We start from the raw sequence: 22,821 nt of genomic DNA, 5'->3' as shown, positions 1-22,821 counted from the left end.
TGACGAACTCTGGGTGGAGTTGGGGACTCTGGTGATTTCAGACACAGTGGTAGGAAGCGAGTCTTCAGTGTCCTGTGGTGGGGGTCGGGGGATGAGATGGTAACAGAGATATCTGGAAATTAGCCAACTCAGAGTGTGGCTGTTCTGCGTAGCTGTGCCCTTTTTTGTGCTGCTCTGGTAACAGCAAGGAGGGTGATGATAATGTTGTGTCTGCCTCAGCAGACGGCACAAAGATGAAGTAAAGGAAGACCCAGATGGCCCTTGGAAGAGAGATGTGTAAACTATCAGGATTGGAGAGACTAGGAGAATAAGGAGAGATGATAAAGGCAGCAACCCCTAGAGGAACAGGTAAGGGTTTACACCAGCAGAGGCGCCCAGAACAACGTCTGCAGTGGGCATCAGTCACATGACACAGGGCATTAAGGGGCAGTGAACACAAAATGCAAACAGACACAAGTCAGAGGCACCTGGGTGACCCTGACCTCATCATTCTGGGATCCAGCCTGGGAAGGGACTGCTCAACTTCAGAGAGATCCCCAGATTGTCCCCAGTGAAAGGCCTGAGATTTTTATTATTTTCATATTTTTTGAGATGGAATCTCGCTCTGTTGCCAGGCTGGAGTGCAGTGGTGCGATCTTGGCTCACTGCAACTTCCACTTCCCAGGTTCAAGTGATTCTCCTGCCTCAGCCTCCCAAGTAGCTGGGATGACAGGCGTACACCGCCATGCCCGGCTAATTTTTTGTATTTTAGTAGAGACCAGGTTTCACCATGTTGGCCAGGACTTTTTTTTTTTTTTTTTTGAGGCTGACAATAACTGGTTTGTTGAGGATCCAGGCAGCTGGATCCCCTCATACATTGTTCATGAAACTGATACAACCACATTGGCAAACTGGCAGTATTTACAAAATCTAAACATACAAATACCCGATGACCAACTAATTCCTTGCCTCACCCAAGAGAAATGAGAGCTTATGTATACCGGAAGACATGAACAAAACTATCCACAGCAGCTTTCTTCCTGATGGCCCCAAACTGGAAATGACCCAGATGCCCATTCATAGGAGAAAAGATTTTTGCTTTTTTTAAAAAAATTTTTTTAACAAAGTTTTATTACCAGAAGATTTAGAATTGAAGGAGAAAAGATTTTTAAAACATTAGCTGAAATGTGGATTTAAAAATATGGATTAAAAAACAAACAAAAAAAAACACAGTGTGGCATGTTCACAGAGAGGAATTCTGTAGAACAATGGAGTTTCCTTCACATCCCCAGCCTGTGTCATGATGGATATACTTTCCTGGTTTTGAATGTCACACATGTGGAATTGTCTGTACATTTTGGGGTCTGACTTCATTGTACACATCATCCTCACTTCTGTGGTTGTGGCTGTGTGTTCTTTTTCATTGTGGTACACAGTAGGTATTGTCAGTCCTTTTGATTTTGTCAGTTTTTAAAATTTTAGCCATTCTTGGGTGGGTGAAGAGCTATTCTTGACATGGAATGACAAGACTTGGTGTGCCAGAGGTTAAGGCCTGAGCATCTAGGGGAGCACAAGCCTGTCTTCTATGCCCTGGTGTGGTATAACAATGTTTCAGTGTGCTCAGGAGGGAAACAGAGACAGCAGAGAAGCTGAGTGCTTCAAACTGGGCAGAAATGAGACAGGGGTAGGCTAATGGTGAGACTTGGATAATTTTGTCATTGGCTACAAAGGGCAGTGACAACATGATTTACACACGCACACACGGTGGGATATCTGAAATATTAAGCAGATACCCCACCTTAGTATAGCAGGGGCGCTGCCTAATCAGCATGGATGCTGGTCAGGAGAGCATGCGTGTATGTGCTGGCTGGAAACTCGGTCCCGTTCACAGGTCATGATCTTAACCATCAAATAACAAAGCCAAGAAATCCGACAGGGCAGTGCCCGGGAGCACCGCGTTTGCTCTGTGGCTAGAACGCAGCACACTCAAGTGTCGCCCATCGGGGCTAGTGGTACTCGTGGTGGTTTGGGCAAATACAAGTAGTAATCCAGAGTATTCGAGTCAGCATGAAAATACTGAAACGTGGGAGAAGACCCAACCGTTTCCAAGAAACACAAATGGGAGCTGGCGACAACTGAAAGAACATAATTAGAGAGGGAGAAAGCACTGCGTTTCACTGAAATATGAAGACACACGTCCTGTCTTCACGTCAGCAACTGCCCCGAAGTACACGCGTTCGAGAGAAAAGAGCGGGGAGGGTGGGGAGGCGAACGGCCCCTCAGAACCCGCGATCGCACGCCCGGGCCTCCGGGTGACAGCTACTTCCAACTTCGCGATCTTTAAACCCCAGGCTGTTCAGAGAAAAAAAAAAAAAACCTACTTCTCTACAAGTCACGATTCGAGCCGCACCTGAGGACGCTTCGGGTAAAATCACTCCTTTACCTCAGATACCGGAGCTGGCGATCCCGCGCGGGCTTCATCTGAGGTAAAGGAGCGATTGAACCGGAAGTGCCCGTGCAACACGCAGGACCGCGAGCGGGCTGCTCTCACCTTTTTTTCTCCTTGCAGGGTATCGAGACCCTGGCTAGGGCAGCAGGCGGCCCCGACCCATCTGTCGGAAATGATGAGTGGCTCCCTTCGCCGAAGGCTGCAGGACCAACACCAGCGGGAATGGCAGGTGTCCCGCAGCCCCACACAGCCGCGCTTTAACCCGCTAACCCCGCGTCCCTGCGCGAGGGACCAATGAGCCGCCAGCTAAGTTCACATACCTAGAAAGCCGCTTTTGATTGGCTGAGCGCGGGCCAGTCAGTGGGACGGGCGGCGCGCGCGCGCAAGTTGTCGGGCTGTTCCAATGGGTTAAGGTTGGGGTGGCGGTTGGGCTCGGACCGGGGCTGAAGGGAGAGGCAGGAGCCCGGGCGGCCGGGCCTGAGGAACCTGTGTGTGAAAGGGCGCGTCAGCCATAAGAAGCCATACGTGTGCGAGCCGGTCCCCACTGCCCCCGCGGCGCTGTCACCATCATCCTAAGGCCACTGGAGCAGCCTCGGGCGCTGCTGCCTGGGATCCGAGCCCGGGGTGCGTCGGGCTCGGCAGGCTGGCACTCAGACCCAGCGCGCAGGATGGCAGGCAAGTACGTCCTCAGTCCTACCCCCGCGTACCCAACACCGCGCCTCTGAGTGCCAGGACCGGCATTGCTCCATGACCTCAGCCTAGGCGGAGCTCTTGACCGGGACCCACAGAAGCCTCACTTACATTGGCACAAGGACAAACACGCAACTGCTGGTTTCACGTAACTGAAAAGGCCAGGAGTAGGCCTTCGGGCATGGCTGTATCCAGGTGCACACTGACCATGGTCCTGGAAAGTTTCCCTCCATCTCTCAGCTTCTTTCCTTCTTACTGGCTTCCCTTGTGAAGGCAAGTTGATCGCCAGGACCTCCTGAGGTTTACATGTTATCAGATTATCATCCTCAACAAAAAGGACACTCTTTTTCCCCAGGGTAGTGGTGAGTTGGGCCCACCTGAACTACAAGGACTCAGATGGGTGTGGGTCCTCCCAGGAATATTGCAGTGCTGTAATGACCAGCAGGGGCCTCGGGTGCTGAGCAAGGCAATGCCCCCATCCTCTGTGTTTTCAGGCATCAGCTGGGAGAGTTGATGCTGGAATCTATTACTCTAACAAAATATAACAATAATTGTTATTATGACAGTGAAACACAAAAACATTTGTATGGCTCTTGCAGTTTCCACACTACAAAGCGCTTTGACCTATCACTGCCAGGGAAACAGGGCTTTGCACTCACTGGAGATGCTCTATAGCCCAACTTTCAAGAGTAACACAGGCTGTGTAACCCCGAATGCTTTGTCATCCCAGAGACAAGGCACCTGGGTTTCTATAGTGGAAGGAGGTTATTTAATGGACAGTTTGACGATGTTTTCCTTCAGCATTTCAGTAAGTTGGGGGTGTCTGACAAACCATCATAGGTGATGCGATTGGCAGCTCCCTGTCCTGGGAAGTTCTCACCAGGTTGGAAGGCACCTGTCTTTCCTGATGCTCCAAGCACAAGTTTAGCTTGAGTCAGCTTGAAGCTGGTTGGCTTGGGAATGCAGGATTCCACCACAGCCAGCCCCCAGGAACCCCTAGACATTGACACATGAGTGAGCACACACCTGCTTCTAGTGTCAGTCTCTCACTCTTCTTGGGCTCAGAGGATGCCCCCCTGCCCCGCCACCCCTGGGCTTTATTGTTGAGAGTCAGTTCTGAGAAGGCAGGCCTGGGCCTGTGCCCTAGCATCCCTGCCTCCCAGTTTACACAAACCCTGAAACTTCTAAGCTTTCCTCTTCTTCTTTTCTAGGAATAGCACATTTCAAACCTACAAGAAAGAAGAGGGCCTCCCAGGTCATCCGGTAAGGAAAGCAAATCCTCAGCCACTTGGCCCTGACCCCCACGTGCCCCTGTGGGGTGAGGAGAGCAGAGAATGTGGGTCCAGAAGCTGCATCCCATGAGAGGATACTCCAAACACAAAAGTATGGTTGCAGGAGCCATCGCTCGGCCTCCAGAAAAGAGCCCCCTTCAACTCCCAGGCCCTCACAGCACCTTGCTGAGTTAAGGAGCCTTGGGAGAACCAGCGGGACACCTAATGTACCTGCTCTGGGCATCAGCTTTTCCATCTGCTCTTGGAGGTGATGGCAGCCCCTCTCCTTCCTGCCTAAGCATGTTACGAAGGTCCCAGGGGATGAATGTGAAAGCTCTTGTAGACCAGAGTGAGACAGATGGTGACAAAGGCAGCACTCATGTGTCCATAAGCTCTAGAGCTGGTTGTACATCTCCCTTTTCAGAGGAGGACCATGACACTTTCTCATAGTAGCATGGCAGTAAGCAGCTCAGAATCCCAGCATACCTGGTTTGCAGGCTCTGGCAGATCCTCCTCCAAATGATCTTGGAGGCCTCAGAGCAAGCCACGGTAGCCTGCCTCTTTCCAAGCTGCAGTAGGAGCTGGGGACCCTGTCCCTGGACACTGTTTTCCTGAGCATGGATCTACTGTGCCTGAGAGCCTCCTGTTGTTCCTGCAAATGCAGCATCAAGTTCACTTCAGTCTCTTCTGGATCTTACTCAAATACACTCTGGCCCCTGGGCCATTCTCCAAGATCCCATCTGCTGTGAGTGCTAGACCAGATTCGGGGGCTGCCTACCTGTACCAAGAGCAGCAGCAGCACTGCCTTACTGGGTTCCTCTGTCCCTGAGACCCCGAAAGGAGGTAGGGGACTTGAACCAGGAGGTATTCACCTAGGGTCCAGGGTGAATGTCAGGGGACCAGATACCCTTCAGAATTAGAAGTATTGTATGAAATTTTAAGATTTCAGGGAGACAGTTCGTGACTATTATTTTAGTGTCAGACGGGTAATGTGCTGACATTGTAGCAAGGTCTGAGGGAGGCACACCTTACACATGTGCATGAGTACCCAGTTATCGTGTTTGTGAACTACAAAAGGATCTGTGATTTTTGAACAGATTTTTCTAAAAACTAGACTCCTGGAGGTTTGACTGGCATGTGATAAACTGCATGTATGTAAAACGTACAGTGTGGTAAGTTTTGACATAGGTATTCCCCCCTGAACCCACCACCACCATCAAGATAATGAACATATACACAACCCTTAACCATATCCTTGGGCTCCTTTGTAACTTTACCTAACATACCATACCCTGACATCCCCCAGGCAATGACTGACCTGCTTTCTGTCACTGTAGATTAGTTTGCATTTCTGAGAATTTTATATAAATGGAGTGATAGACTATGTACTTTTTTCCTGGCTTCTTTCACTTAGCATAATTATTTTGAGATTTTTCTGTGTGATCATGGGCATCAGTAGTCAATCTTTTTAGTATTGAGTAATGCTGCATTCTGTGAATAGACCACAGTTCATTCATTCACCCAGAAGGACATTTGGGTTGTTTCTACTTATCTGTTACACACAAAGCTGCTATGAACATTTGTGTATAAGGCTTTGTATGAATATATGCCTTCATTCTTCTTGGGTAAATACCAAGGAGTGGAATTCCTGAATCATATGGTAGGTGTATGTTTAACTTAAAAAAAAAAAAAAAAAAAAAACCTGTTGACTGTTTTCCACCATTTTACATTTCTACCAGGAGTGTCTACAGTTACAGTTCCTCCACATCGTCACCAATACTTGGTTTAGTTGATCTTTTTAATTTGAGCCATCTTAATAGGTATCTATCTCATGGTAGTTTTCATTTATATACCTATGATAATTGGTGATGTCAAGGATCTCTTCATGTGCTTTTGCTGTCTGCATGTTTTACTTGATGAAGCATCTGTTTAATTGTTTTGCCCTTCTAAAAGAATTGCTTTTTAAATTACTGAGTTTAGATTGTTCTTTATATATTCTAGATACAAATTCTAGATACAAGTTCTTGATCAGAGATTCAATTTGTAAGTATGTTTCCATGTCTTTAGGTTGCCTTTTTTTTTGAGACCAGGTCTCCCTCTGTTGCCCAGACTGGAGTGTATAATCATGGCTCTCTACAAACTTGAACTCCCCAGCTCAAGCAATCCCTCTACCTCAGCCTCCCAAGTAGCTGGGACCGCAGGTATGTACCACCACAGGAGGCTAATTTTGTTTATTTTTTATGGAGATGGGGTCTCACCATGTTGCCCGGGCTAGTCTTAAACTCCTGGGCTCAAGTGATCCACCTGTGTTGGCCTCCCAATGTGCTGGGATTAAGGTGCGAGCCACGCTTGACCTGGCTTGTCTTTTTATTCTCTTATCAGTATCTTTCAGAGAGAGTTTTACCTTTTGATGAAGTTCAGTTTATTGGTTCCATATTTCCCAGATTTTACCTAGGTTTGCCCATCCCTAGCACGGCAGTGGATCACGCTTTAAGTGTTATAGCTAAGAGATCTTTGCCAAACCTGAGGTCAAAAAAGGTTTTTCCTACGTTTTATTTTGGAAGTTTTATAATTTTATGTTTTTGCCTGTGATCCATTTTGAGTTAATTTTTATATATGGTATGAGGTATGGACTGAATTTTTTTTTTTTTTTTTGAGATGGAGTCTTGCTCTTTGGCCTAGGCTGGAGTGCAGGGACATGATCTCAGCTCACTGCAACCTCCGCCTCCTAGGTTCAAGCTATTCACCTGCCTCAGCCTCCCAAGTAGCTGGGACTGCAGACACACACCACCATGCCTAGCTAATTTTTTGTGCTTTTAGTAGCGATGGGGTTTCACCATGTTGGCCAGGCTGGCTTTGAACTCCTAATCTCAGGTGATCTGCCCGCCTTGCCCTCCCAAAGTGCTGGGATTATGGGCATGAGCCACTGCGCCCAGCCTTGAATTGGATTTGTTTGCATATGAAAGTCTAATTGTTGTAAGGGCTGTATTTTCTCTGCTGACTCACCTTGATACCTTTGTCAAAGATCAGTCGTTGCTGTAGTTTAGATGTTTGTCACCTCAAGCCTCATGATAAAATTTGGTCCCCATTGTTGGAGTTGGGGATGACCAGTGTTGGAGATATTTGGGTCAAGAGGGGGAGGTCCCTCGTGACTGGATTGGTGCTGTCCTTGTGGTAGTGACTCAGTTCTCTGTCTACTAGTTCTCAAGAGAGCTGGCTGTTAAAAAAAGCTTACCGTCTCCTCCCCTCTTTCTTGCTTCTTCTCTCATATGTGATCTCAACATATATATGTGGGCTCCCCTTCACCTTCTACCATGAGAAGAAGCAGACACCCAATCTTGAACTTTCCAGCCATCAGGATCATGAGTCAAATAAACCTCTTTTCTTTTTCCTTTTTTTTTTTTTTTTTTTTTTTTTTTTTTAATCTGAGATGGAGTCTTGCTTTGTTGTCCACACTGGAGTGCAGTGGCATGATCGATCTCAGCTCACTCTGCTGCCCAGGCTGGAGTGCAGTGGCATGATTTTGGCTCACTGCAACCTCCGTCTCCTGGGTTCAAGTGATTCTTCTGCCTCAGCCTCCCAGGTAGCTGGGATTACAGGTGCTTGCAACTACGCCTAGCTGATTTTTGTATTTTTATTAGAGATGGGTTTTCACTATATTGGCCAGGCTGGTCTTGAACTCCTGACCTCAAGTGATCCTCCTGCCGCAGCCTCCCAAAGTACTGGGATTATAGGCATGAGCCACCATGCCTGGCCTTTCCCCTATGTCTAATAGCCCCTACCGCTACATACAGAGCTCGGCCATGGTATAACCTCCTCCTCATCCTGTTGCCCAAACCATGTGCCTGGTCCAACTCGCAGCTGAGAGGTGGGACCACCCTGTCTTTCTGCTGGAGAAGCTGCAAGGTCACAGTGCCAAGGGTGGGCTGTAGGGAGGGTGAGGAACTGAGGCAAGAGTGTGATTCACTGTAATTCACATACATGTGATTGCATGCACATTCTTTTTTGAAAAATGCAAATGATAGTGTACTGAACTCACAGTGCTGCACTTTCTTCACTTTACATCCTGCCTCAGAGTTTAGTCCATGTTAGTCCAGACAGCTCTGTCCCATTCTTCCCAAGGCTGCCCATACCCTGTTGTCCAGTGTCTGTCATTTATTGTCTCCTACTGAAAGGCATTCAGGCTGTCCAGTCACTCTTGACAATGGTGCAATGAATATTTCTGTGCATGGGATACCTTGCAGATGTGAAAGTATTCTCATAGGAAACATTCCTGCAAGTGGAATTGCCGCATCAAGGGCTGTCCATTTTAGAATCTGATAAAATTTGTTAAGATGCCAGCAGAGCCCTCTTCATAGCTGAGATCACCGAGGTGCAGGGATGCTAAGTGTCGTGGCCAAGGGCCCCAGCTGGAGACCACCAGGCCAGGACAGAACCAGATCTCCCAATAACAAACTGTGTGCTCTGCCAGGGTACAGGTGCAGATGGTGGGTAGGGAGGACAGGTGAGCCATGGAGATCCCCTGTCTTCCAACAGTGGGAATGTAGAGGGCAGACCACACTCCCTTATCTGGAGTGGCTGGGGTGTGCTTGTGGGCGGGAACAGCTCTCCAGGACCTTCCCTGATACTAAGGCCGATCCAGAGGGTCTTCTGGGGGATGATTCCATAGGAGATTCATTGCGGGCATGGCTCCATCCCCTTCTGAACCTTCTCTTCCCTTCCTCTCTGTTAGAGTCAAAAGATAGTTCAATTTTATATCCACCAAGATGTGCCCCTGCCCATTCCACTGCTTTGGGGGCCATCTCCCGAAGCCTAGGGACCAGGTATTGATGCCCTACTGGGTGCCCCAGGTCCTGAGGTCTTAGCAGCAGCTAAGGAGGAGGAGCACACTGCAGTGAGGACTGAAGAGTGAGGTGGGCGCTGGGTGAAAGGGAGACGAGAGGAAGATGGGGAAGAGGGGTGCTGGGCTCTGTTCCCTCAAAGGTCTCTGCTGGTGTCCAGAGAAGATCCCCTAGCAGCTGTGGCCACAGGCCTGGGAGTACACAGGGCAGGTATGGCTCAGGGAGGGCCGGCCCTGGTCTCCTGGTGGGCAATGGTAGGGCAGGGCTGCGCTGTTCTCTGCAGAGGGGTGGTTGTTCTGGCACCCACTGCTGCTGCTGCTGCTGTCTTTCCTTCTTCTCTTCCTGCCCCTCTGCACTCTCCCTGACCTCTCTCACCTCCCTGCCTCCTACTTCCCACATCTCTTTCCTTCCCTGGCCTGGCCCCTCCTCTGACTCTCTCACCTGGCACTGCCTGGATGGAGAGAGGTGGGAAGGAGTGTACCCGGGATGGACCACTACCAGATGGCCTGTCCTCTCTGCTCTTGCTGTCCGTTTCCACAGCACTGATTCTGGGCAGCAAGCTGCAGGCCTCCTCCTAGCTCCCGGGCCTCTCACTCCCCTGCTTTCCCTATGTCCTGTGTGGTAGACAGGGGCTTCCTTCCCCATGACTTCTAGTTGATGGTTTTCCATTATTGGGTGGCAGGCTGTCCCCAGAGAGAAGAGCCCACAGGCCTCATAAGGAAAAGCCCATGGCTTTATCCTGAGCTGGCCAGCGCCCCTCCTGGAGGTTCAGAGTCCTGGTCACTGGGCTCTCCACTTTGGAGGATTGCTGGGCTGACATGCTTGCTGTCATTCTTGTCTTTTAGGTGGTGAGGAGGCAGGAGAGTTTGAAAGGCATCCAAGGTGTGCGTGTGTCTCCTGTCATCCCCCTCCCCAGAAAGGTCCATGAATGTCATGGTGGGGGGTGGACCTCTCATCCCCAGACACCTGCCCACAGTGTGACAGTGACATACATGTGGCTTCCCCTCCCCTGCTCACCAGCCATCCCTGGTCACCTACTATCTTTCCCCAGTGAGCCCAGAGAAGCCTCTGCTCTACAGGCAGACCCCACGCATCTGCCAGCCTCTGCTCTCTGGATTAAACCAGCTCCCAGCCTGGTCTTAGATGAGACTTCAGGTGGTTTTGTTAAGCTCTAATCTGCCATAATTTATGATGTAGTATATGTGTGTATACATATTTATGACATAGTACATATTCCTATATATATCCTATTATATACTCATACATTCATATATTCATGGTACATCGTATATTCAAAACACAATATTTATCTATCTATTCATTACCTAGTATGCTCATATATTCATATATTTGTGACCTAGTATAGGTACATTCACATGTTCATGATCAACATAATATATACTCACATTCATGCATTCACAATACACTTTATATTCGTATGAGGGGGCTTGAAAAATTTCATGGAAAATGCATATAATATGCCAGGTGCAGTGGCTCACACCTGTAATCCCAGCACTTTGGGAGGCTGAGGAGGCTGAATTGCCTGAGCTCAGAAGTTTGAGACCAGCCTAGGCAACGTAGTGAAACCTTGTCTGTACTAAAATACAAAAAATTAGCTGGGCATGGTGTCACGTGCCTGTAGTCCCAGCTCCTTGGGAAACTGAGGCATGAGAATTGCTTGAACCCGGGAGGCAGAGGTTGCAGTGAACTGAGATCACACCATTGTACTCCAGCCTGGGCAATAGAGTGAGACTCTGTCTCCCAAAAAATAAAAATGTGTATAATAAAAAAAATGAAACAATGTATGGATTCCAATTTTTTTTGCACCAAACTAAACTCATACTAACTTGTTATAACATACCTGAACAGGATTTGTTTTGAGATGCTAAGAAGGAAAAGACATCAGTTTAAAAAGAGCCCCTACTGGCCAGGCATGGTAGCTCATGCCTGTAATCTCAGCACTTTGAGAGGCCGAGGTGGGCAGATCACAAGGTCAAGAGATCAAGACCATCCTGGCCAACATGGTGAAACCCTGTCTCTACTAAAATACAAAAATTAGCTGGGCGTGGTGGCACGCACCTGTAGTCCCAGCTACTTGTGAGGCTGAGGCAGGAGAATTGCTTGAACCTGGGAGGCGGAGGTTGCAGTGAGCCGAGATCATGCCACTGCACTCCATTCTGGTGACAGAGTGAGACTCTGTCTCAACAAAAACCAAAAAACAAAAATTAGCTGGGTGTGGTGGTAGTCCCAGCTACTTAGGAGGCTGAGGCAGGAGAATCGCTTGAACCTGGGAGGCAGAGGTTGCAGTGAGCTGAGGTGGTGCCATTGCACTCCAGTCTGAGCATCAGAGCGAGACTAGACTTCATCTAAAAAAAAAAAGCCCCATCAGAGGAACATGAATTCTGGTAAAATTGAAGCCAGAACAAACATCATGTTTATGGTGATGTTTGGGTAGAACAATGGTAAAATCATTGATGCTTTATGACAAGTTTATGAGGACAATGTACCACAGAAATCAGCAGTTTACAGATGGGTAACTCATTTTAAAAATTGATGAGATGATGTTGAAGGTGCAGCCTGCAGTGGCAGACCATCCACATCTGTTTATGAGAAAAAACATTCATCTTGTTCATGCCCTCAAAGAGGATTACTGAAATAAACTCTAGCCAACACCATAGACATCTCCACTGGTTCAGCTTACACAATTCTGGCTGCAAAATCAAAGTTGAGCAAAACCTTCCACTCAGAGGGCATCAAAACCATTGTGTCCAGATCAGCTGCATACAAGGACAGAGCTTTCAGTGGAAATTTTAAAGAAGCATGATCAAGATCCTGAAACATTTTTTTTGAAGAATTGTAACAGGAGATGAAACATGGCTTCACCAGTACCATCCTGAAGACAAAGCACAACCAAAGCAATGGCTACCGAGAGCTGAATGTGGTCTCATCCCAGTAAGAGTGGTCAGGTCAAGAGCAGAGGTTATGACAACAGGTTTTTGGAATTCTCAAGGCACTTTGCTTGTTGACTTTCTAGAGGGTCAAAGAACAATAACATCTGCCTGTTATGGCAGTGTTTTGAGGAAGTTAGCCAAAACTCTAGCAGAAAAATACTCTGGAAAGTGCCAGGAGAGTCCCACTCTCCCACAGCAAGGCTTCCGCTCATTCCTTTTGCCAAACAAGGGCAACTTTGTGAGAGTTTTGATGGGAAATTATTAGGTATCCACCTTACAGCCAAATTACAGTCCTGATTTGGCTCTTTCTGACTTGTTTCCTCATCTTAAAAAATCTTTAGCAGGCACCCATTTTCTTCAGTTAATAATGTAAAAAAAAGAAGACTACATTGATGTGGTTAACTTCCCAGGACGCTCAGCTCTTTCAAGATGGACTAAATGGCTGGTGTCATCACTGACAAAGGTGTCTTGAGCTTGTGGTGCTTATGTTGAGAAACAAAGTTGATTTTTTTTCTTTTTTTCTTTAAAAAAAAAAAACTTGATTTTTCTGCTTTCCCCTCCATTTTTTTTTTAGACATTTTTCATTTTTGTTTTACTTATTTATCTTTATTTATTTATTTATTTTTTGGAGATATTTTTAATTTTTATTTATTTATTTATTTTTGAGACAGAGACTCACTCTCACCCAGGCTGGAGCGCAGTGGTATAATCTTGGCTCACTATAATGTCTGCCTCCTGGGTTCAAGTAATACTCCTTCTTCATCCTCCCGAGTAGCTGGGACTACAGGCATGTGCCACCATGCCCAGCTAATTTTTTGTATTTTTAGTAGAGGGGGGTTTTTATTGTATTAGCCAGGATGGTCTCGATCTCTTGATCTCGTGATTCACCTGCTTCAGCCTCCCAAAATGCTGGGATTATAGATATGAGCTGCTGTGCCTGGCTTATTTTTTATTTTTTAATTTTAATTTTAATTTTCTTTTTGGGATGGAGTCATACTCTGTCACCCAGGCTAGAGTGCAATGGCATGATCTTGGCTCACTGCAACCTCCACCTCTTGGGTTCAAGCGATTCTCCTGTCTCAGCTTCCCAAGTAGCTGGGACTATAGGAGCGTACCACCACACCTGACTAATTTTTGTATTTTTATTAGAGATGGGGTTTTATCATGTTGACCAGGCTGGTCTTGAACTCCTGAGCTCAGGTGATCCACCTGCCTTAGCCTCCCAAAGTGTCGGGATTACAGGCATGAGCCACTGCACCCAGCCTATTTTTATCTTTTAATTCCATTTTCTTTGAACTTTCTGCAGTACCCTTATGTACTCTTAGTTAAGTGTATTTATATATGTATGTGCCTATGACCTGGTATGTAGATTGCTCTGTGACCCGGCATGTATGTGTATTCTTGCTCTCATGACAGTATATGGGGAGATCAGGACCTCCACCCCCACCATTACTTTCTTTGCCTGTAAAAGGAGTGGGTTGGACTTGATCTTGAAGGTGTTTTCTGGTGCGGAGGGCTGCCATGTCTGTGTTTTCTGGGCTGGCATCATGTTGTTCCCTGCGTGCACCAATTCTTCGTAGTGAGTTTGCCTTGATGGAATCTATGAATGAGTAAATCTGAATGGAGTTGGGTTCCTGGAAAAGGTGAGTGATTTGAGTAGAACCCCCAGAGGCTGGGGTCGGGGAATACTTGGGAAATGAATAATCACCAAGTAACCACTCACCTCTTAAGGCTCTTTGAACCGTGTAATCACACATTTGTGGGTTTACTTTTATTGACTATTTTTGTCTTTGAAAACTTTGCATCTTTTAAGAAAAGCTAAAAGCTTAGTTGACATGTATCATCTGATAATTGATACTTAAAGAAAAACCCATTAATTTTTACTCTAATCATTGTTTTGTAGTTTAGGTAATTTTTATAAGTAATGTTTTAAGCCTCAAACCCATTCATGCCAGAAGATTTCCCAGCAAAGGATTAAGAGAGCAGGTCTCATTGCTGCCAGGAGAATTATGATCCTTCTTCCCTCTGGCTGCAAGTACAGAGTGATTTAAAAGTGTGAGACATTTTCTTTGGCCTCAAATCTGACTGATTTCCATTTAAACGAGAAAGTTCACATTTCTGATCTTACATTTTTTCTTGTAAAGACAGACTTAGGTGCTTTTCTCCTCTATGTTTTTGTGGCATAATTTTTCATAAGGAGAGTATATTTATGATATTTACATTAATATCATTAGTGTATATTTTATATTAGTAGCATATTAACAGTGTAATAAAAAAATAAAAACAAACTCTAGTATCCAGAGGATCACATGCTGGCCAGAGCCGGTCTGGAAAGTGCTGAAGAGCATCAAGGAAATGGAAACGCCAGATTCCACCTGTGCTTGTGGCTTTCCTTCAATTTTTATTACGGAAAATTTCAAATACTCCACAAAGTGGAGATTGGCTTAAATCAGCCCCATGTGCCCATCGCTCAGCTCCAGTCATTATGCTGTGTGGTTCCTCTAATCTTCATCACCTGCTCCTTCTCCAGAAAAAAAAGGATTTGGAAGCAAGTACCAGCTGGATATTGTGCATGCTCCTTATGAGATTGTAAAAGAGAAAGACTCTTGAAAAATATCTCCAAGGCCGCTGTCACCCAGGAAATCATAAACCCATAAGATGGCCTTTATCTTGTGAGCTCGGGGTCAGTGTTTCCACCCAGGGCTGTGGCTGGGTCCTAGAAGTCCCTGTTTCTCAGAGGCTCTGGGGCTAGTGTTGCAGCCTCTTCGTGTCTCGCAGAGATCCAGGGAACGTGCCCTGTCCTCACCCCACCTTTTCTTTGACTAGAAGCCCCGCTGGATACATGTTCCTCGCACAACTGCTGGCGGATCTGTGGTGACGGGCGCCTGCTGCCCTAATGGCTACTCCATGCCCCCTACCAGGACGAGCTGCTGGCTTCTCCAGCACGCCTGCTGCCCCTCAGCTTCCTGTCCCTCCTCCAGGCCATCCCGAGGGTCATCGTGGCCATTCGGTGAGCAGGTGGGGGATGGGGGACAGCGGGTGGCCCTCGGATAGAGACACCCACCTGAGGGAGGTTTGGTGGCCATCAGGGACATGGGAGAGTGGGGGGCGGGGGTTAGCTTGACAGGCGCCAGAGGCCTGGCACTGTGAGTGTGTCCTGTGGCATTCTGCACAGCACAGGCTCTGTCCTATCTCACCTAGAGATGTCAGGGCAGGCTGGGAGAAGTGGGGGCCTCGTGGGGCATTTCCACATTTCTCTTTTCACCCCTTCCCTGTTCCCAAGTTCTAAAGTGGCCCTGCTCCCAGAAGGACAGGGGTCCCAGTTTCCATACATTTCCATTGTTATGTTGGGATTGGCGATGCATCTTAACGGCTACTCGCCCTCCAGCCTGTGAGGCCTGGGCACCCCGTCAGGCATGGGGACTTCCTGCCTGTCCCCAGCTTGAGCCCTGACTGCCAGGCTCCATACTAGAAGGTCCCTTTCCCAGGTCTCTAGTCCCTGCCCTCACCCAGGCTTCAAGTTTTGCCTCTGACACCTTTGCTTCCCACAGCCATAGCTTCCTGCTGGGATACCTCCCCCAGAAAGCCTCCATGGCCACTCCTGTGATCAAGAGGCATCTGTGACAGCTGCTGTTTTCTCATGTAACATAATCCACGCCCAGAATTCAACCCAAATTATTTATCATTAGGCGATTCTTGGTTGTAGTGGCATTCATGTGAATGTGGGTGAGATTCTGTTATGAATGTGGTCAATAGATGCTATTTGTGAAACTCTAAACTGGCCAACTCTTAAATAATAACCTCTGATTTTCCTTCATTAAGCGGAGACTTCTTCCCATCTCTGTGTCCCTGGGAGAGGGCAGCTGTTTCCAAGTGTCTCTTCCCTCTGCCAATGGACAGCAGACCAGCTGGATGACAGTCTGAAAATGGCTTCAGCACCTGTGTGAGGTGGGTCTCATTTTGTATAATATTGTATGTGAATTGAATTTTAAAATCTGAGATATCATTTATATGTCATAAAATTCACTCTTTTAGAGTATGCAATTCAGTGGTTTTTAATATATTTACAGTGTTGTGTAACCATCACCACTCATTCTAGAACATTCACTGCAAAAAATTCCATACCATTAAGCAGTCACTCTTTTCCATCTGCCCCAACCCCTGGTGACCTCTGATCTACTTTCTGCCTCTGGATTTGCCAGTTCTGGGACATTTCATCTCAATGCTGTTTTCCGATGTGTGGTATCTTATGACTGGCTTCTTTCACTCAGGATTAAGCTTCATCCATATTGAGGCATATGTCAGTATGTCATTTCTTTTGATGGTTGGATTTTAAGTTGTTTCTGCTTTTCGGTGATTCTGCTTTGTGAATAATGGGTTATGAACATTTCTGTACAAGTGTTTGTGTGGACAGAGGTTTGCATTTCTCTGGGGTGTATACCTGGGATCGGAATTGCTGGATCATATGTTACTCCATGTTTCATATTTTGAGAAACTGCCAAGCTCTTGTCCATAGCAGCTGCCCAATTTTCTACACCCACCAGCAGTGCATGAGGGTTCTCATTTCCCTGTGTCCTCACGACACTTGTTTCATCCGTGACTTTGCTGATAGCCATCCTAGCAGGTATGCAGTGGTATCTCATTGTGGTTTCCATTTGCATTTTTCTAATGACTACTTATGTTGAATGTCTTTCCATGTGCTTATTGGACATTTGTATAGCTTCTTTGGAGAAATGTCTATTCAAATACTGTGTCTATATATAGACACACACACATATATACATACACACGCAGACATATACATATCCGTATATATAGATATGCCCCCCCACATATACATATTTTTGAGAGAGGGTCTCACTCTGTCACCCAGGGTGGAATGCAGCAGTGCAGTCCTAACTCACCAGAACTTACCTCCTGTGCTTGCGCAATCCTTCTGCCTCAGCCTCTCGTATAGTTGGGACCACAGATACAGGCCACAATACTCCGCTATTAATAGTTTCTTATTTTTGTGGAGATGGGGTCTTGCTTTGTTGCAAGGCTGGTCTTGAACTCCTGGGCTCAAACGATCTGCCTGCCTCTGCCTCCCGCAGTGCTAGGATTATAGGCATGAGCTACCATGTCCGGCCCTTCGTCTACATTTTAATTTGGCTGTCTATCAGTCATTTTATTATTGAGTTGTAAGTGTCCTGTGTATATTCCATATGCTAGACCCATATCAGATATATGATTTGCAAGTATTTTCTGCTATTATGTGGGTTGTCTTTTCGTTTTCTTGATGATGTCCTTTGAAGTTGTCGTAAGGTTTTACTTTTTCCTAGGTTGCATGGACTTTAGGGGATACGCTCATACCTGAGAAACCATTGCTGGATTCAAGGTCACAGGAATTGCACTTGCCCTCGTGTTTTCTTCTTTTTTTTTGAGTTGGAGTCTCGCTCTGTCGCCCAGGCTGGAGTGCAGTGGTGTGATCTCGGCTCACTGCAACTTCCACCTTGGGGGTTCAAGTGATTCTTCTGCCTCTGCCTCCTAGGGAGCTGGGATTACAGGTGCCTACCACCATACCCGGCACTTTTTTTTTTTTTTTTTGAGATGGAGTCTTGCTCTATTACCCAGGCTGAGTGCAATGGCACAATCTCGGCTCACTGCAATCTCCGCCTTCCAGGTTTAAGTGATTCTCCTGCCTCAGCCCCCTGAGTAGTTGGGATTACCGGCACATGCCACCACTCCCCGCTAATTTTGTATTTTTAGTAGAGACGGGGTTTCACCATGTTGGTCAGGCTGGTCTCAGACTCCTGACTGCATGATTTGCCTACTTTGGCCTCCCAAGGTGCTGGGGTTACAGGCGTCAGCCACCACGCTTGGCCCTGTGTTTTCTTCTAAGAGTGTTATCGTTCTAGCTCTTACATTTAGGTTTTTAAAATCTATTTTGAGTTTAATTTCTGTATATGGCATAAGGTGGGGGTCCAGCTTCATTCTTTTGCTTGTGGATATCCAGCTGTCCTGCATACCACCATGAAATGATAAAATTACAGAAATGGAGACCAGATTAGTGGTTTCTGGGTGCTCAGGAGGGGTCTGGGTCTGGTGGGATGGAACGGCCTGTGGGTATAGAGGGGCCGTGAAAGGTATTCTTGTGGCTGGAAATGCGTCAGTGTCAGTGTTCTGGTTGCAGTATTGTACTGTGGTTTTACTGTGTGTTACCAAACGGGGCAAACTGAATAAAGGATAACATGGGGCTTCTCTGTTTTGTCTTTTCTCTCTCTCTTTTTTTTTTTTTTTGTGGCTCGGTCTCACTCCATTGCCCTGGCTGGAAGGCAGTGGCTCGATCTTGGCTCACTGCAACCTCCACCACTGGGGCTCAAGCATTCCTCCTACCTTAGCCTCCTGAGTAGCTGAGATTACAGGCACATGCCACCACGGCTAATTTTTGTATTTTTAGTAGAGATGGGGCTTCTTCATGTTGGTCTGGCTGGTCTCAAACTCCTGACCTCAAGTGATCTGCCTGCCTTGGCCTCCCAAAGTGCTGGGATTTATAGGTGTGATCACCGCCCCCCACCCCTCTCTATTATTTATTATATGTGTATGTGAGTCTGTAATTATCTCAAAATGAGAAGTTTAATTGTAGAAGCAACACAATTCACTGTGAAGGATTTTAAGGATACAGAAAACGACAAAGAAGAAAATAAAACTACTCAGGTTCTGTCCCTGAGCAGATCTCTGTTATTATTGCCCAAGCAGGAAGGAAAGGACGCATTCCCGTGGAGGTGACCAAAGGGAGGACCTAAAGGTCACAAACAGGCTTGGACAGTGGCTTGCATCTGTAATTTTAGCTTATTATGAGGCTGGGGAGGAATGCTCGAGGCCAGGAGTTTGAGACCAGACAGGGCAACATAGCAAGACCCTGTCTCTACAAAAATATAAAAATTAGCCACGCATAGTGGTGCATGCCTGTAGACCCAACTACTTGGGAGGCTGAGGTGGGAGGATCTCTTGAGCCCAGGAGTTTAAGGCTACAATGAGCTATGCTTACACCACTGCACTCCAGCCTGGGCAATACAGCAAGATCCTGTTTCTCTTTAAAAAAGTGTCAAACAGGAACCAGACTCTGGGATGCTTGAACTGGGAGGTCCACCTTAGCGACAGAAGGAAGAAAGAGGTAGGAGTCTCAGATATACAGAACAAACAGGGCTACAGTCAGTGGCTCAGGGCCTCATGGAGTATCTTGGGCGTGTTTGTATCTCTGCAGTGGAGGGCCTCTCATCTTCCCTGGGGGAATGGAAGCTGTGTTCTCTTGGGGCACATCTTCAGTGGCCCTAGGGCAACATTAAGCATCATTTATTCAATCATCAGATATTTATTGGGTGCCTATTATATGCCAGGTACCAGGGAGCCAGCATAAGAGGACATGCCCTGCCCCCAAGATGCCACTGGGTTGCTGGGGCATTATAATTGAGGTGGGGGTCATTGCCATCATGAGCGAGGCACACATGAACACAGGGATGGCCCAGGAGCTCTGTCAGTGACCTGCTAACCATTCCCACTTGCAACATGGGACCATCAGCCTCTCTCTGGGGTATTCTCACTGTGGGGACAACAGGCTGGATGTACAGCGGAGGTGATGCCCCAGGAGCAGCCATTGGCCAGCGATGGGTGGGAAGTGTGGATCAGCACTTCAGTCCCCTCGCCCTTCGATGGGGATGACTCTGGGCCATGTTCCCAATGGGACCAAACCCCTACCACCCACAGGGGCCACCTTCTTGCTAACATCCTTCATGCCGGCTCTCTTTCCTCATCTCACCTCCCCACTCCCTCACAGGGCTCCTTGAATCACCTCCTCCAAAATACACTTGCACTCAATCCTTGCCTCAGGCTCTGCTTTTGGGGTGAACTCAAGACAAGGTTAGCAGACCCCATCTCACCAGTCACAGAGGAAGGGCCATCGGAGCAGAGACCTGAAGAGAGTTCCAGGTAGCCTAGCAATGAAAGTTGAGGCCAGAGTGCCAGGGCACAGGCACAGCAGGTGTGATAGTCTGGAGGTGACAGGTGGAGGCATTCTGGCCACATAAGCCATTCAGGGTGGCTGGGTTGTGGCATGGGTAGCCAAGAGCACTGGAGGATGAAGCAGATGGCAGAGAGCATAGGAGGCTTTGGGAGGCAGCCAGGGCATCACACTTGCATGGGCAAAGCCTGCACCACAGCCAGGTTCAGGGCATATTCGAGAAGGCTGTGAAGCCTTGGGCTCCGTTGCCCTGTCAGAGGCTGGGGAGGACAGGTCAAGGGAGTGGCCACAGCAGCCCGTGACCACAGGCTGCATTTTGGAGAAACCATTCCAGCTGAAGTGTTGGACGTAATAGAGTGGGGAGAGTGGACACAGGAGGCTGGCTTGGAGGCTGCAGCAGGAAACCTGGTGGGGGGCGGTGGTGTCTGGACCTCAGTGGTGGTGGCAGTAGCTGTGTTCCAGGTGCATGGGACATTTGGCTCCGCTGTCTACATCTGTGCAGGTGTGCTCCTGGGGAGTGGTACCTGGGGCTGCACCATGTGTTCTGATTAACCCAAGGACGATGTCACTTGAGCCCACACAGGACCACGGCTTCCACAGATGGACCCCGGGTGGCCCTCCACTTGCAGGCGTCATCATGAAGCTTGGAATTAGGAGTCACAAGAGGGCACTGTTGAGAGACTTTCACATAGAAGCCCGAGAAGGCCAGGGCTGGAGGGGCTTCAGTTGCCCAGGTCAGTCAGCCTTTGGTTTGTGGGAGCTGGAGTCTTGTACAGCTGTGGGAGGTCAGTTTGCATCTGAGGGACCTGGGGAGGGGGTCTTAAGGGAGCGGTGGGCAGCCTGCAGACAGCCAGAATGTACCTTTTCCCCCAAAACCCTGTCTTTCACCTACTCCGCTTCCCGCCTGGCTTCCTAGGACTCTGGGCTGACCTGGGACAGCCAGGCCACCATGGCGGGGGGAGGCATGAAGTCTGCCCAGCCTAGCCCAGCCCAGGCCTTGGTGGCTGCTCAGGCTGCTCCTGGCAGTACCTGGCCCCACCTTCTGAGAGCTCTCTGGTGACTCATGTGCCGACACTTGCGGCCTAGGAAGGGCCATGGGGACACTGGTCCAATCACCTCATTCACAGATGGGGACACTGAGGCCCAGAGAGGGCCATGCCCTGTCGCAGGCCGCACAGAAACTGGTGGCAGTTGCGAAACTTGGCCTTGGCTCTCCTGCAGCCCATCCAGGTCACCTTTCCCTTGGTTGCCTCCTGGTTCCAGGCACTGCCCGTGCTAGGTGTAGCCAGATGGGAAATTCTTTCCAAGCCTCCCCATTAGAAGAATTGCAAAAGGATTGTGCTGCCTGAGCACTGTGGCAAAGATTTCCGTGCTCATCCAGGCCCTTGAGGAAGCAACTCTGTGATCATTTAGTGATGTCTGGCCCAGGCTGGGCTGAGGCTCAGTGGTATGGGTGTCATGGAGCTTTTGTAGCTGTCCCAGGGACTCTTGCTGTGCTTGGCACACAATAGGTGCTATGTAAGTACTTGTTGATTTGGGACACCTGCTGTTTTCTCTGGTGGGCATTGTAATGGGGGTCCTGGAAGCCCATCTGGGCACTTGGAAGCTTCCTGTTTTTACTTTCCTCATTTCCAAGAGAGACAGAGCTGTTTGAGGCCCTGTATCCATGTTAAAACAACAAACCTTTGGGCCAACCCAAGAGCAGTAGAAGGGGCAGCATTCCGGGGGAGGCCAGCTTGGCATTCCAGAGGTAGGGGATGTCTTCTTAGCACCACCCAGGCAAGTGTATCTTTCCCAGGACACTCAAAGGGTGGGGGATTCCAAATATCAGAGGATACCAGCTCCCCGGTCCGAGGTGGGGAGCAGGAGGTGGCGGGGAACAGGTGTCCTCACGTGTCTTCGGCCACTCTACTCTGGCTGCCGGGGTTTGCCCCTCACATCACTGACAGCATGGGCTTTAGGAGGTGGGAGACCCTGGGCTCTGGGTACTTGCAGGGCCAGGCAGAGTCCTCTAGGAGGTGATTGTGAAGCACAGCTCCTCAAGCACTTGAGCTTCAGGAGCCTCAGCCTCTGCCCTGCACCCCCAGCTGACCTCTGCTCTCTGTCTGAGCAAATACCCTCCCTGCTCCACTGCCTTTCCTCCTACCTTCTCTCCTTCCTTCCAGAAACCGTTCTGCCTATAAAAACAGCTATGTGAATCTGAAATTTTTAAAAGGGGCAGATTAAAAAAAGAAATCTAACCACAATGCATTTTCCTCTTCTCTGCTGTTTCCTGTAAACTTGTAGTTGACCTAAAGGTTTGATAGACTGGCCTGTCATATTTTCTGTAAGTTGGCAAAGGCTGAGCAGGAGGCCCCAGAAAGTTAGCCTGAGCCCAGTAGACCTTGCCCATGACTTTAGCATCCTTTGTGATAATGGACTAGATTCCTGTTTCACTGGGGGCTACAGAATAGGACTCAAAAGCTTTAGAGCTGGGCACAGTGGCTCATACCTATCATTCCAGCTCTTAGGGAGGCAGAGAAGGGAGGATTACTTGAGCCCAGGAGTTTGAGAACTGCCTGGGGATATACGGAGACCTGGCTCTCCACAAAAAAGTGTGTAAACTCCTGTGGTGTAATGAACCTTCACCAGGCTCCTCCCC

The 22,821-nt window shown here is 48.1% G+C and overlaps 1 protein-coding gene, 1 long non-coding RNA gene and 1 other non-coding gene across 3 annotated transcripts; 2 read left to right on the top strand and 1 right to left on the bottom strand.

Annotated features, from left to right (window-relative positions):
• Positions 1–1,808: 1,808 nt before the first annotated feature.
• Positions 1,809–15,959, top strand: CUNH16orf95 (chromosome unknown C16orf95 homolog). The gene is given in 6 exon segments (XM_032283898.1): positions 1,809–1,835; positions 2,549–2,657; positions 2,945–3,107; positions 4,330–4,381; positions 5,071–5,262; positions 15,008–15,959. Coding segments are annotated over 6 exon segments (771 nt in total). The 3' UTR covers positions 15,236–15,959.
• LOC116555857 lies at positions 5,366–5,469 on the bottom strand. Its single transcript, XR_004270707.1, has one exon. It is a non-coding gene; the product is annotated as a small nucleolar RNA U13 (small nucleolar RNA).
• LOC116555734 lies at positions 9,306–10,554 on the top strand. The gene is made up of 2 exons (XR_004270647.1): positions 9,306–10,112; positions 10,282–10,554. It is a non-coding gene; the product is annotated as an uncharacterized LOC116555734 (long non-coding RNA).
• Positions 15,960–22,821: the final 6,862 nt, after the last annotated feature.

The sequence above is a fragment of the Sapajus apella genome, unplaced genomic scaffold, assembly GCF_009761245.1.
Source record: "Sapajus apella isolate SASKATOON/1434 unplaced genomic scaffold, GSC_monkey_1.0 scaffold15, whole genome shotgun sequence".
In the NCBI taxonomy this organism is placed as follows: domain Eukaryota; kingdom Metazoa; phylum Chordata; class Mammalia; order Primates; family Cebidae; genus Sapajus; species Sapajus apella.
The sequence above is the reverse complement of the archived record's forward strand: the minus strand, read 5'-3'. Positions and strand labels throughout refer to the sequence as shown.